This window comes from Mus pahari, chromosome 1 (genome assembly GCF_900095145.1).
Source record: "Mus pahari chromosome 1, PAHARI_EIJ_v1.1, whole genome shotgun sequence".
Lineage (NCBI taxonomy): Eukaryota > Metazoa > Chordata > Mammalia > Rodentia > Muridae > Mus > Mus pahari.
The window spans coordinates 146,385,550-146,401,691 of NC_034590.1; the positions used below are offsets into that span (position 1 = coordinate 146,385,550).

At 37.2% G+C, this 16,142-nt stretch overlaps 1 protein-coding gene across 1 annotated transcript in view; it reads left to right on the forward strand.

Moving 5' to 3' along the window:
• The window catches only part of Kif20b (kinesin family member 20B), a 51,663-nt gene that overhangs the window by 13,607 nt on the left and 21,914 nt on the right, over nt 1-16,142 (forward strand). The window contains exons 12-20 of the mRNA XM_029536420.1: nt 739-878; nt 1,052-1,190; nt 2,162-2,390; nt 3,418-3,452; nt 8,481-8,622; nt 10,734-11,970; nt 12,480-12,618; nt 13,991-14,110; nt 15,816-15,876. Coding sequence (XP_029392280.1) covers nt 739-878; nt 1,052-1,190; nt 2,162-2,390; nt 3,418-3,452; nt 8,481-8,622; nt 10,734-11,970; nt 12,480-12,618; nt 13,991-14,110; nt 15,816-15,876 — 2,242 coding nt within the window. The remainder of the gene's footprint in view (nt 1-738; nt 879-1,051; nt 1,191-2,161; nt 2,391-3,417; nt 3,453-8,480; nt 8,623-10,733; nt 11,971-12,479; nt 12,619-13,990; nt 14,111-15,815; nt 15,877-16,142) is intronic.

Consider the following 16,142-nt stretch of genomic DNA (forward strand, 5'->3'; position numbering starts at 1 on the left):
GCCTTCTCCTTTCTTTGAGACTAGCCCTTGAGTCCACTGCTCTTGCATAAACCAGGCTCACTAGACCTCGAGATTCCTGGGTTTTGAAGTATGTAACTGATTTGGTATCTGGTTGCGTGTGTGTGTGTGTGTGTGTGTGTGTGTGTGTGTGTGTGTGTGTGTGTGTGTTGGGGCAGGGGTGGTGTCTGAACTCTTGTCCTCATGCTTACATAGCAAGAGTGTTATCTTCTGGATCATATTCCTTTTCCTAACAGGACATTTTTTTATTCTTTATTTTTTTCGTTGTATACAATCTCACTGTGTAGCCCAGGCTGGCCTGGAATTCACCTGCCCCTTCCTTCTGAGTGCTGGGATTAAAGTTATGGGTTACCATGCTCTGTGAATAGGATATTTTAACCCAGACTTTACCATTTCTTATAGATTTGGTCCTTATGTTCTCTGTTTATGAAATGTAGTGCTATCAAACTCATGGATAAAATAAGAAAACATGACTACTGAATACTTCTTAGTGGAAAATAAGTGTCCCTATTTTTACAGGACTTGTTTGTTTGCTAGACAGTGAAACATCTTTTATTATCTGTCTTTAAGATAAATATTCTTTTTATATAGGTTTGTTTCTAAAATGTAGAGAGTCATACTTGGTTTTTCAGGTTACGTAATCTATAGTTGTATGCAAGACTATTAGCATTAAAAAGGGTACAGTTATAATTGACTATGAAGTATATGTGCTTATTTTAGGAACTGTTGGATTTAATAGAAAACTTGAAAAAAAGACTAATAAATGAAAATAAAGAAAAATTAACATTGGAACTTAAAATCCGAGAAGAAGTTACACAGGAATTCACTCAGTATTGGAGCCAACGGGAAGCTGATTTTAAGTAAGTTATTTCTTCACAACCTGGCAAGAATTGAGATTTATTTATTTATTTATTTATTTAATAGCTATTTCTTTATTTATAGTATGTGATTTTTGAAAGTGATGACTGTATACAAATAGATGTTACATATGATTAAAGTGCTCTCTTAATGAAATTAATTTTGTGTTTTACAGGATGACACTTCTTCATGAACGAGAGCTATTAGAAGAAAATGCTGAACGTCGCTTGGCAATCTTCAAAGATTTGGTTGGAAAATGTGACAGTCAAGATGAACCAACAAATACAATTTGTGGCATAGAACTTGAAACTAAAGTATGTCAATGATAATATTAAAAATAATGAGGCTTTTGGTACCAGGATTTAATACCCCACATTAATGAGAAATACTAATGTTATGAAATATTAGTGTTTAAAACAGTACTTTATGGCTTTATTGTAATGAGGCATGTATTGGATATTTATAGGTAAATAGGTAGAGTTTTTGGACTGTTTCTGAGACAGACCCTCATTATATAGCCCAGGCTTGTCTGTAACTCCATTTTTCCTGCCCTGGCTTCCTGAGTACAGAGATGACAGCAATGTGTCACTTTGCTAGATGCACAGTTTAAACAGAACTGGTTTTAGAAAAACTTACTTTTTTTGTGGCATTGTTTTCATTTCAGTTTTTCTTGAGTCAGTATTGCTTGTAGGCAATAACAGTCATTTTTGTTGGCTTACAGAACACTCCTTTCAGGAATGAGCTGATAAAGGGTCCCTTACTTAATTGTTCTGATCCAGAGAAACACTTGTGTATGAAAAGGCTTGCCTTTGTTGGAAAATAACTCCAGGAAAGTTGATGAGTTTTGCTGCTCCCACTGGAGCTGATGAGGGCGTTTGCAAGGGATTGTTTGAGTTCTGTGTGTGTGCTGGCTTGGTTTCTCAACCACTGGATGCCGTGGCCACAGAGCTTCAGGCTTTCTCTCACTCTGTCCTGGTGTAATGTGAACATGGTTTGGGATGTGGACTTAGGTATGAAATGGAGGAGCCACATAAGCGTCCATATGTGATTGGAGGCATACTGAAATAGATGATCAAATTGTTCTGTAATGACATACTAAGATTTATGATATATTCCTGAGGAAACAAGCTTTGTATTCTATATTTTAAAAAATGAATTATTAAAACACAAATTTTGTATAATTGTAGGGGGAGGCGGGTCATGTAATTTAAAGAATCTTTAAGGTATGCCCACATGTAATGAAGTCCACTGTTAATGTTAGACATGTGGTTTTTGTTATTTCTAGGAAGCTCATAATTATGTAGGAGTTGAAGATATTTTTCATTCTCTTCAAGATGATGTCACTGATATTAAGAAACAGGCCGAACTTGCTCATTTGTATATTACATCTCTTGTTGATCCCCAGGAAGCTATTGCCTGTTTGCAGCTAAAGTTTAATCAAGTTAAAGCAGAATTAGCTGAAACAAAAGAAGAATTAATTAAAGCCCAAGAAGAGCTAAAAAACAGAGGGAGTGGTAAGTGCATGTATTTTACTCTTATTTGGCTTTTTATGAATACATAAAAACTGTTGTTGGTGAGTATAGGGATTTGTGCAACCTTTTAACTGTATTGACCAGAAAATGCTTTAAGCTACATAACAAAGCTCAATATTTTTACCATCTGTTTTGTGATTTACTACTGTAAATATTTTAGATGGCTCAATAAAGTTGGTGCTATGTACTAATACCTGAGTTTGAGTCCCCAGACTATACAAAACAAGCTGGACATGGTGGCTTGTGTTTGTAATCCCAGTGCTAGGGACATGGACAGACAGGTCTTGGAGCTTGCAGACTAGCCAGCCTTGCTTAACTAAGCACAAGCTCAGATAGAGACTATGGCTCAAAAGGAGCAAGGTGGACAGTGCCTAAGGAAGGGCATTTGAGGTTGACTTCTGTCCACATGTATACATGACCCCACATATGCAGGTATTAGTGCACACACAAATAAAATAACTAAAATAGTGTTTATTATTATAAAAGACTTCTCAAATTGAAAGCAAATAAACAGAGAAGCAACCCAGAAATAAAACAAGAGTCTTCATAAGAAATCATAATGAAAATTATAAAGAAGCTAAATTTGTTCATTTATATTTTTTAATGAAACCTTTGCTTGGAATAGTTGAGGGTGGGATAATGTTTTTGGAATGGTTTAATCAGTCTTTTGAACTGATACTTCATTTGATCTTTAAGCAGGAAAGTCACGCACGCATGCATGCACATGTAGTGGCATTTGGGTTTTAAGAGAGGTGAGGCACTCCACCTTTTATTGTGTGAAAGAAGAGAGGTAGAAGATAGCAGGTCAGTGGTGCCTTGTGAAGTGGACCAGTCAGGTGCTACCAGTTTATTCTGTGTGACTTTCTGAAACATAATCTTGTAGTTTAATATTAGCACTCACAAAATTCTTTTTCTGAATTTAGTGTAATTTAATAGCTGTGTTCCACTCAGGGTTCCTTTTGTTTTTAGATGCATAGATTTTTCTTATTAATATTCTTTATCTTTACAGACTCTTTGGTTCAGGCACTCAAGACATCAAGTAAGGTAATTTAAATTTTACTTTATCTTGCTAAGAATATAATGAGTAAATAAAGTGGAATGAATTGTGTTTGTATACTTATTTTAAAATAGTTTTGAAAAGCACTATAAATGGAGGTACTGTAAAGAATGCAGAGAGATTGGGTCTGGAGAGATTGGGTCCAATAGTTCAGAATGAGTCACATTAAATTGCCAGTACCTCCATCAGATGAGTCACAGAGTGCACATAAGTCAAGTTCCAGAGGAACTCAAAAGCATCTGGTCTCAGAGGGCACCTGTACTTATGTGCACACACACACACACACACACACACACACACCCCTCTCTTTCTCTCTCACTGACACACATACACAGTTGCAAATAAAAGTAACTGTTTACAAGTACTCAGCACTGTCCTCACCTGTACACTACTTTTCAGTGATGGTCAATAGAAAGTTCTTCAGATCCTATGATTTATGCATATGCAGAACTTCCATTCTGTAAAATGTTCTAAAAATGGGATTGTATCTTTGGACTTACTGGATAATCTAGAAATTAATTCTGTCACTACATTCTTAATTATATTATTTTAGTTGTTTATGTTGATTTGATGCATTAACTAGTGGTTATCAAATTGCGTGGTATTTTTGAATGTGGGCTGGCAGAGCTTGTTAGCTTCAGGTCAGATAGTTATGGATGCTGGGTCTAGGTAGGCTTGAAACTTAACTAAGGTCCAAAACAAGATTGTGGATCTACAGTGGATTTAATGTTAAGAACTTGCCACTTTTTCTGTCTGTGTTATTATTTTAACTTATTTATGCTGTTAAATAGCAAAATATTTTAAGATATGATCAGACGTGACTAATATTTGAAGAAATAGTCGATACTATACTATACTTTTTAGACCTTACAGTGAGTTTACACAATTCCTCTTTTTTTTTTTTTTTTTTTTGTACTATGGTTTTATAGCTTTTTTCTTTTTCTTTTTTTTTCTTTTTGGTTTTTAGAGACAGGGTTTCTCTGTGTAGCCCTGGCTGTCCTGGAACTCACTCTGTAGATCAGGCTGGCCTCGAACTCAGAAATCCACCTGCCTCTGCCTTCCAAGTGCAGATTAAAAGCGTGCGCCACCACGCCCGGCTTATAGTTTCTTTTTTAAAAATAATTATTTATTTTTTACTGAATATTTTCTTTATTTACATTCCAAATGTTATCTGCCCCATCCCCCCAGACCACCAATCCCATCCTCCCCTCCCCTGCTACTATGAGGGTGTTCCTCCACCCACCCACTCCCACCTCCTGCCCTCAGTATAGGGGTACACTGGGGCATCTATTGAGCCTTCATAGGACCAAGGACCTCTCCTCCCATTGATGCATGACAAAGCCATCCTCTGCATTGTATGCAGCTGGAGCCATGTGTACTCCTTTGTTGATGGCTTAGTCCCTGGTAGCTCTGGGAGGACTGGTTGGTAGATATTGTTGTTCTTCTTTTGGGCCTTCTTTTGTTTTTCTAGTACTGAAAGTAGTTATAGTTTAAAATGATATTAATGTTCTAAAATTGAAAATAAAGCCCTCATGTAACGTTTCTTCTAATTAAAGAGGAAAAAAAAGGAAAGAATAGAAGATGACTTATATATGTGTGTGTACATACAAACATATGTATCTACATATGCATGTACATAAGTACATATGTATACATATGCATGTATATATGTATATACACTTTCCCAGACACTCTTAGCTGTTTTTTTTTAAATTAACTCATTTAAATATCAACAATTTCATGATTCAGATATGTTTATTGCTTATTCTTTTGCGATTGGGTCTTCTATAGCACAAAGTGCCCTCCAATTTGCCATGTAGCCCAGGACTTGGGACATTACATTTTCTTTCCTTCCCTTCCAAGTACTGAAATAGAGGCTTGTGCCATTGTGCCTTTTTTTTTTTTTTCCCCTAGAACTAAATGACCTCTGTAGGATGACATAGATGAAGGTCAGAGAGCAAAGACTTAAACCCAGGAAGACTGGTTTGGGTGTTCTGGGTTTTTTTTTCTTAACTAATCTATTGGTTCTCTTTCCTTTATGTATGTACACACACACACACACACACACACACACACACACCCCTCTAAAATTTTATATACCTATCTATCTAGTTTGTAAAGTCAGGACCTCACAGTGGTGGCCTAGTTTGACCTCAGATTTATGGCAGCTTTCTTGGCTTAGCCTCTCTCATGCTGGGATTAAAAACATGAACCCTTATGCTCCACTAACATTTTGTTTAAAGCAAATATAATGTTGTGTGAGGTATGGTGGTACATGCTTCTAATTCCAGTACTTGGGAGGTGAAGGAGGGAGAATCAATAATTTTAAGTTAGCCTAGGCTATCTGAGACCCTGTCTGTAAAAGTAGCAATAATAAAAATCTGAGATCATACTAGATAATGTGTTACTATTGGTTATTTTTGTTTAAAAATTGAAAGTATTCTAATGCTGCATCATGTTTACATTCTAGTTTTCTCCAAATATATTTTCCAATCATTGTCATTTTCTTTTTAATGGAAATATTTCTATATGCGGGTCTTTGAGGTCCATTCCTTTAGTTCGAGTACTGAGATGGCAAAAGAAGACTGGTCTCTTCAGTTCGAGCCAGCCTTGTCTACATAGTGAGTTGCTGTCTTTGAAAACAAAGGTTATAGACTGGAGCGTTTAAGAGTTGTGAGGTAGAATTAAAGGAGTGGCACTGTCAATAAATTTCAGAGTCTGATTTATGAAAAACACATTTTAAAATATTTTAAGAATTTAACTCTCTAACCTTTATCTATCTTTTTAATTAGATAGTGATGTTTATATTTTGGTTCAGACTGAAATATTTTAAAATTGCATATGCATCCCAAAGTAATTTACATAAGAAAGGAAAATCACTTTATCCTGCCACTGAGTTCAGTTTATTTAGTTGCATAGCTCTAAACTGTTGAAAATGTAAAAGAGGGCATTCAGCTGCTTTAAAACATGGTTTCTTAAGTATGTTGACAGTACTCTGTGTTTGAGAAGGAGACTAGTAATACATAAGTACTGGCTGCCGTAGGGTTTCTGCTGCAGTGATAAACACCGTGACCAACAGCAATATGGGGAGGAAAGAGTTAATTTCAGCTTTCATTTTCATATTGTAGTCTATCACCAAAGGAATTGAGGGCAGGAACTCAAGACAGGAATCGGGGGGGGGGGGCAGGAACTGATGCAGAGTCCATGGAGGAGTGTTGTTTATTGGCTTGCTCCTCAGTGGCTTCCTCAGCCTGATTCCTTATACAGCCCAGGACCACCTGCCAAGAGGTGGTGTCAGCAGCTGCTTTGATATAGTCCTATCACATCAATTAATCAAGGAAAGGCCACACAGGTTTGCCCAGTGAACAGTCTGTAGGACATTATCTCAGTTGACCTTCTCTTCCAAGATGATTCTAGCATATATTAAGTTGACATGAAAAACTAGCCAGCATACTGTAGGTTTTTTAGCCTGGGCTAGTTGGAAGGGATTCTGAAAATACAGAAATTTGGATACATTTAGTTAATGGTGGTTGGTACTGAGTCATGGGTCCAAAACATGAAATTGAATAGAATAAAATTGCTGTTTTTCATGTGTTTATTACAAGTATGTTTTTAGAAAGATACATACTATGACCTTGAGAGTCTTTGATTTTTAGCATCTCATAAATACAAATTTCCTATCCAAATGATTTAGGTGAGGATTATACATTTGTCCTTTAATTCTTAACATGGCATGGGCATGTTGTCTGCCAAGAGGTCAGAGGACAGCGTGCAGGAGTCAGTTCTGCTCTTCTGCCATAGGCCGCAGAGATCAAACTCAGACTGTTAGGCTTCTGACAAAAGTTTGCTTAGCTATCTCGCTCGTCCGAATCCTTTTATAGATTTTTTTTTTTTTAATTAGAACATCTTCTATTTTCTATTATAGGAATGTAAAGCAGGATAATACCATAACATGTAGAGTAAACTATTAGCTAAGTGTACATGCTTTGTTTAAAATGCTTTTCTAGGGGGCTGGAATGTTGGCTTAGTGGTAAAGTGCATTTGTTCTTGCAGAAGGCCCCGCTTGCTGCCCAGTACTTGCATGGCAGCTCACAATCATTCATACCTCAACTTCCAGGAGATCTGATACTTTCTTCTGACCTTTGCCAGCACTAGTAGTCCTGTGGTGCACATATGTACACGGAGTCGAAACACCTGTACCTATATGTTTTTAATGATTATAACATGCAAGATTATCAGACCTCTTTGTATTTTAACAGAAAGCTATGTTCAGTACCAATCATTAGTCTCTGAATTATCTGAGCATGATACATTATTATATTTTAAATCTATAACCCAGAACCTCATACATTATAATGGAAACATCCCACCACTGAGACTTACTCCAGGCTGGATGGGCCTTAATATTTTGATAATGGGCAGGGGTAGCTCTCTATTTTACACCTCACAGATATCTGTTCTTTAAATAATTTATATGTTACTGTTTTTCTGACATGAATCTGTTCTGAGGGAAATAACTCATTTTAATAAGGTAAGGGCATCAGCCTGAGAAAAACAAAAGTGATTTCTTTCAGGCAATCCACCATCTACTGTCTAATAATTACTATAATAGGTTAATAAAAATATCTATGTGATACTTTATTTGTATTTTACTTCAAAGCACATTTTGTTCTTTATTTTAGTTTAAGCTTAGGAGTTTTTAAAGATAGACTATAACTGTGTTGGTCAGCTGGTCTTGAGCTTGTATGCTGGAGCCATCTTCCCACATCATTTTCCTGAGTCGCTGGCAACATGAGGGTTCTCATTCCAGCTGAGGCACAGGATGTTTTCAGAGTGACTTTAGTGATATCTGTGTAAATGCTTTCTGCTGCCAAAGGCACCAGTTATTTCAGGGTGAGATGTAAACAGCATGCAGAGTACTTCAGAACTTGAGAACAGACTGATGAGAGGTGATGTGGGTAGTTCCTGTGTTTGTAGCTTTCTGCATGAGAACATATTGAATTATTTTGTTTTAGGTTGATACATCTTTAACCAGCAATAAGTCAACTTGTAATGAAACAAGTGAAATGCCCAAGAACAGTAGAGCCCAGACACATTCAGAAAGGAAAAGATTAAATGAAGATGGACTTGAGCCTGGTGAGCCACCAGCCAAGAAAGGTACTGGCTCTTCAGCTACCTGCAGGGATGCCTCATAAACAGGAAATAATCTGATCAAGAGCAGGCCTTAGGAAAGCCTAACCACCATGAGTATTTATGTTAGCATGCTCTAATCTGTCAGGCAATAGATGGATGTAAAATTGTCTTATATTTATCAGCAAGGTTTTAGATGCTGAGCTTTTACCACTCTCTCCCTCATATTTCATAAAAAGTTGGTGGTTTTGCCAAAATCTCATTCTTTTTTTCACTCTTCATTTTTTTATGCATTTGGACAAATAGGGGATAGTTGACAGATTTTGGGCCAAATATTACTAACAAACCTGTACTTCTGCTGTACTTAAAATGCTAGAAGAAAGTCTCTTGAAAAATACTACAGTAAATTGAAAACTTCTTTGAAGTACTTAAAAATGGTCAACTTTGTTAATCCCAGCACTTGGGAGGCAGAGGCAGGCGGATTTCTGAGTTCGAGGCTAGCCTGGTCTACAAAGTGAGTACCAGGACAGCCAGGGCTATACAGAGAAACCCTGTCTCGAAAAACCAAAAAAAAAAAAAAAAAAAGGTCAACTTTGTTAAAAGAAAAAGGTCAAATCCTTAAGATTGTAGAGTTGCTAGTCTCTTTAAACTAAGAAATCATTAAAGTTTCAATTGAAAATATAGGAAAACTTTGAAAATCAGCTCAGCAGCTTTTAAGAAAGCTGCTGGATATTGTGTGTGCCTTTGGCCCTGTGCTCAGGCCTGAATGTGTGTGTGTGTGTGTGTGTGTGTGTGTGTGTGTGTGTGTGTGTGTGTTTGAGACCTTCTTGGGCTATATATCAAACAGAACAATAAGAACTGAATAAAAAGATATGGAGAAGGCTGTACCAGTGCCAAATGAGACGCCAAAAGTTTTACCTCCTCTTTTAGGTAAAAAAGATAAAGTAAATTATATGTTTTAAAAGATAAATGTATTTATTTTTATGTCTGAGTATTCTTGCATGTATATGTGTGTGCTTGGTGCCCTCAGTGATCAGAAGAAGGCAATAGATCCCCTGAAGCTGCAGTTACTGATGGTTGTGATCCACTATCTGGGTACTGGAAATGGAACTTCTCAAAGAAATGTACTTATCACTGACCCATCTACCCAGCCCAAGATACTATAAGTTTAAAGTTAATTAAAACTGTACCTAGTGAGCTTTTAAGTTAATCCATAGTAAATGAGATAGATAGATCTTGATCTTAGTTTTACTGCTCTGACAAGTGCTGAACAGAGCAAGTTAAGGAAAGCAGGCTCATTGATTAGGCTAGACTCACAAGTCAGCGAGCCCCAGACATCCACTTTTCTAAGTGTTCAGTGCTGGGATTTCAGATGTGTGCTATCACACTCAGCTTTTTTCTTGTGGGTTCTAAGAATCAATCTTGGGCTTTCCTTCTTACATGGCAAGCACTTCAACTGAATCTCTAATTTGAGTCTGTTAACACCAGTCTTTGAGTAAGGGCCAGCAGAGCAATCTCTCTCCTAGAAATGTAGACATTAAGCCTACAAACATGCTTTGCATCCGTGCTTAGTTAGTTGAGCCCTTCTGCATTGATTCTGCTAACAGCTGTCCTATCGAAAGCACTACACTTACCTACAATATACCTACAATACCCGACCACTAGCACTGGTTCCTTCTCCATCTGAGGAAACAATTAGGATTTAGCAGTTTACTTAGTGAAAGGTGGGACTGCATGTCATACCTTTGATACTGTATAAATTCTGAGAATTTCAACCCCCTCATATTTATCTGTGAAAAATGTAATGAGATTTTCAGTCTGTAAATCGCTAGCATAGTAACTTTACTTTGAAACTGTTTTTCAGGATGTAGTTGGTTGCTAGAATTTCACAAATTCCCTTTCTCATAATGTTAGATAAAGGTCTGGGATTAAAGTTAAATAATAAATATTGGAAATGATCAGATCAGAAGTAGCAGCCATCACTTTTTCAGATCTTTTTTGTCAACTCTCACCCAGAGCTATACTTTTTATATAAAAGTTCTGTATGTTTTTTTTTTAACTCCATTTCAGTTTTTCATCAGAAGTTTTACTTTGATTTTTTTTTTCTAGAGTAATAATATACCAATGTTCTTTTAAAGGGCTTATACTCCTTAGTCCACCCATCACCGAAGATCAAAACAAAAGGGAAGAAATGCAGCAGTCTGTTTCAGAAGTTGTGGAAGGCAATAGAGTTTTAAAGGAAAAGAACGAAGAGCTGAAAAGACTTTTAACTGTCGGTGAGAATGAACTCAGAAATGAAAAGGAGGAAAAAGCAGAATTAAATAAACAGGTTGTGAGTTTGCAGCAGCAACTTCGTTTCTTTGAAGAAAAGAACTCATCCCTGAGGGCAGATGTAGAGCAAATCCAGGCCAGTTACGACAGTGCAGTTGCTGAGCTACAAACACAGAAAGCTGTGAACCAGGAGCAGGAGGACAGGATCCTGAAATTGTCACAGGAGATGGAGACCGCTGCGAGAAGTATCAAGAACAATGTTTCACAGATAAAACGAATGCAGACAAAAATAGATGAATTGCGGTCACTTGATTCACCTTCTCATATTTCAAAAATAGATTTACTTAATCTCCAGGATCTATCAAGTGGTGCTAAAGGGGACAGTTGTCTGAACACATCACAGCAGCTTCCAGGTGGTGACTTATCAAGCACATGGGTTAAAGAATATCATACTCAGGAGCTCAGCAGGGAAAATTCCTTCCACTCTAGCATTGAAGCCATCTGGCAAGAATGTAAAGAGATTGTGAAGGCTTCCTCCAAAAAGTCTCACCAGATTCAGGGACTAGAAGAACAAATTGAAAAATTACAGGTGGAAGTAAAAGGATACAGGGACGAGAACGGTGAACTCCGAGCACAGGAGCGTGAGGGCAAGAGTAGAGATCACCAGCTGAAGGAGAAAGAAAGTCTCATCCAGCAGCTCAGAGAAGAACTGCAGGAAAAAAGTGTCAGTCTCGGGGTTCAAGTACAGCTTGTGGCAGAAAGAGAGCAAGCTCTTTCAGAGCTTTCCCAGGATGTTACCTGCTATAAGGCAAAAATAAAGGACCTTGAAGTGATAGTAGAGACCCAGAAAGATGAGTGTAAGCGCTTAGTTGAGTTAGAGCAAAGCATTTTAGAGAAGGAATCTGCCATCTTAAAACTGGAAGCAAATCTAAAGGAATTTGAAGCAAAGCATCAGGATCACATCAGAAGCACCAAAGATTTAACTGCAAAGGAGGTCAAGGTCACAGAAGAGGTCACAAGGTTGGCAAATAGTCTGCATCATACGAAACAGTTACTTCAGTCAAAGGAAGAAGAAAATGAAATTAGCAGACAAGAGACAGAAAAGTGAGCTAAGTCTTATTTAAATTAAACATTTTATATTGTGTGTTTGTGCATACCCAGATGTTTGTGGGGGTCAAAGAACAACTTGTAGGAGTTTGTCCATTTCCTGTAACATGTGGGGCCCAGGAATTGGACTCAGGTTATGAGGTTGGGCAGCAAGCTTCTCTCTCCACTAAGTAATCTTGCTGTTTCATGTTTCTATGTCACTTTTGTACATTTAGATGGACGTCAATTAATTTTGTAGAGCATAGCATATATAATGAGAGAAACACTTGAACTTTCTTCATAAAAACCTTTAGAAACTACAGTTGCATGCAAAAAAATTTGCATGCAACTCCTCCAAATCCCCATGACACCTTTTGAAGCATTCATTGCTAGTTTACATGTGTTATGCTTTATGTTGTAAAACGATGTAGTTCTGTGACACGTCGCCCTTTCTCACATTGATCCTGAGCAGCCAATGGTGCCTCACCACATAGACAAGCAGTTTGTGATTCTTTTCTTCTTTTTAGATTGAGAGAGGACCTTGCTGCAAACTCTATTCTTACTCAGAATCTCAGAGCAGATCTTCAGAGGAAGGAAGAAGACTGTGCTGAGCTGAGAGAGAAGTTCATTGATGCCAAAAAGCAGATCGAGCAGGTCCAGAAGGAGGTGAGTTATATCAAAAGCTGTGTAGGCCATTTTGCATGCTACAAGTTTAGGGATAGATTTTAGGATTAAACAGGATTATCTGTGAACTTGAATTTTTCTCTAAAATGATGAGTGATAATATTTTACAAAAGAAAATATAGCTAACTCAAATAAAATGAAATTGGCATGAAACAAAATATGTGAATGTAATAGCTTTGGAAATGACCCCTGCCTGCCAAAGGTGTATATATACAGAATATATGTGCTTTATAGGACTAGAATTTTTTTAAAAAAGAATAAAGTTCATATTGTATGCTTTACATATAGTTCTAGAGTCTTTCTTTTTTTTTTTTTTTGGTTTTTCGAGGCAGGGTTTCTCTGTGTAGCCCTGGCTGACCTGGAACTCACTTTGTAGACCAGGCTGGCCTCGATCTCAGAAATCCGCCTGCCTCTGCCTCCCGAGTGCTGGGATTAAAGGCATGCGCCACCACGCCCGGCGAGTCTTTCTTTAAAAAGTATAAAATGTATGTTTCTCTAAAAAACTGGAAGTAGTTTTGTTTGAAGTTAATATTTAGGATAGACAGTGACTTATAACTCATTTTCATTGTAATTTAATTTAGATGTTTGGCACCTTCAGGGTGGTGTGGCTATAGATTATCATAATTTCAAAAGGAAATTTAATTATACAATTAGGAAGGGGAAAAATCCATCCGATTTCTTCAAGTCATTTTCCTTAGAGGTAATACATGTGACCAGTTATTTTCTTGCCCTTTAGTTTTCCTTTGCTCAGTACCACCCCATCCCCCACCCCTGTATCTTCTGATGAAAATTGAAAACATCTTGCTGGGTGTGTTGATGCACAACTTTAATCCCTGCATCCTGGAGGCTAGTCTGTTCTACAGAGCAAGTTCTACCATAGCCAGGACTACACAGAGAAACTGTCTCAAAATCAAAGAAAAAAATCTGAAAGCATCTTTAGCATCTGAAAGCCCTCCTCCCCAACCCCCCCCATCCCCTTCCCTTTTCTTCCTTTCCCTCAGCAGGCAAGGTGTAAATCTTGGCAGCTACCTTGTAGAGAAGAGGGGACCATAGAAGTAATGGTGCTTGAGTTTAACTGACAAGGAGGTTGACCATATATGACTGGCCATGTGATATACGAAGCTACTTGCTGGGGCAAAGGGGCTGTAAAGATGGAGAAAGGAAGACCAATGAGTTAGGGAAGGCATGCTTAGACAAGAAATAGGAAAAAAGCTAAACTTCTGCTACCTTTAACAGTATTAGTTCTTTTCTAATGAGATTAAAGGACATATTCCCTGAAGACATGACCATATAATTTAAACAATAATAAAAATGTTCAAAATGTTTAATTTGCTTTATAAATTATGCTTTTTAGGTATCTGTAATGCGTGATGAAGAGAAATTATTGAGGATTAAAATTAATGAACTGGAGAAAAAGAAAAACCAGTATTCTCAGGAATTAGATATGAAACAACGAACCATTCAGCAACTTAAGGTAGTAGTTATATTGTTAATGATACTTGTTTTCCATTCTGCTGTAATATTCTATTGCCCAATAAAGTACATTATTTATCTACTGTATTAAATTTTGTTGCTTTGCAATAGGGTCTTACTTTGTAGTCTAGACTGGCATTGACCTCATGGCAAATTCTTCTGCCATCTTTTCTCAGATGTCAGGATTATAGGCACTAGCCACCAGACCCTACTACCATATGATCATTTCTTTGTTTAAGTCCAGATAGTGTTATGATAGTCCAGATTGATCTGTAATGATTCCTCCTAAAACAGATTGTAGAGCAGCAGTTCTCAGAGACTTGTGGGCCACAACCCCTTAGGATTGAACGGCTATTTCACAGGGGTCCCCTAACACCATCGTTTCCGATGGTTTTCACACAGATATTTACATTGTGATTCACAACAGTAACAAAGTTACAGTTGTGAAGTAGCACCAAAAATAACTTTATGGTAGGAGTCTCCATAACATGAGGGACTGTATTAAAGGGTTCCAGCATTAGGAAGATTGAGAACCACTGGTCTACAGACTGATGAGAATGGAGAGTGTAGTCTTGGTGACCAGACGTGTTATAACTAGAATTGTAGGCCTTGCTATCCCTATTGAACTTTCCCTTAAGACTCCTGATTCTTTTCTCAAACTTTACAACAGCTTTTTTGATAGAAGGCTCTTATGTTTTTTATAGTTTGTATTTCATAATGGGATTTTTAAAAATTCTGAATATACATTATACTTCTATTTTCCTTGATTTTTACATTTTATGATACATGAGAACACATTTCTGAGTAGGTATAATGACAAAACTGATACTAAAAGTATAATCTTTTTGATTGTTGTCTGTATTTTTAGTCAAAATCACGTGCATTATTTCTGTGTGCAGGTGTTATATGAGTAGAGGTTTGTCTGCACATGTCATGGCACTTGCATACCCACGTCATGTGTGGTGGTCAGAGGACAGGCAGCCTGTGAGACTTTCCTCCTCCATCCTGTGTTCCAGGAGCAGAGTTTAGGCTTGCCAGGCTTGGCTGGGTTGTTCTTACTTGGCCCATCTTACTCACCTTGTATTCTGACTTTTTTTCCAATGCAGACAGGACCTCACTGTGTCTCATTATAGCCTTGGCTGGTTATCCTTGAACTCACGAAGATTAAATGTGTGTGCCACTACACCTAGGTCCTATGTATTCACTATTCTAAAGACTTTGTGATCTGGGAGAATGGACCCAGTGAATGAGACTAAAGTCTCATGCAATAGCCTACTTTATTCAGAGCCTCAGACAGTTTATATTCTCAGGGTTAAGAAAGGTCACATGAGTAAAGTTGTTGTGAGGTCAAGCTGTATACAGTCACAGGGCATATACAAGGACAAGCCACACATGGCAAGAGCTTGTTTTTTTTCCCTAGAGGTATATAAAGGATAGTTTAAACATTTCATTGAACAACAGCAGCAAGTAATAATGAGTAATCTGAAGTCAAGTCCCCCACATACTACACCTTAGATGTGCACAGAACACATTCCAGGAACAGCTCCAGGTTTTGAAGGAACTGAAGTCTCAAGAATTTTTCCTTTTTTTGGAGTGTTCTCACAGGTACTCAGAATTCTCATCCAACTCCATGTTCTGACACAAACTGTTAACAATTGTTAAGTATTGATTTCTGTGTGCCTTTAATTGTATTTCTTAATTTTTAGGAGCAGCTAAGTAATCAGAAAATGGAAGAAGCTGTCCAACAGTATGAGAAAGTGTGCAAAGGTCAGAACCAAGTTCTTGTTCTAGAATTAAATTGGCTGTTCAATAGTACAATAATAGTTAACATTTTTCTTTGAAAATCTTGAAATGATTAATTCTGCTGAATAACTTATAAACCTTATGATTATTATATTACTTAAAATTTATGATTATTAGATAAACATTAAGTAATACTCAGTGTAATATTGATTCTTTGGTAATAGCCAATATTTTAAAACATTTTTATTAGTTCTTTGAGAATCTTATACTATGTGTTGTGATCATATTCA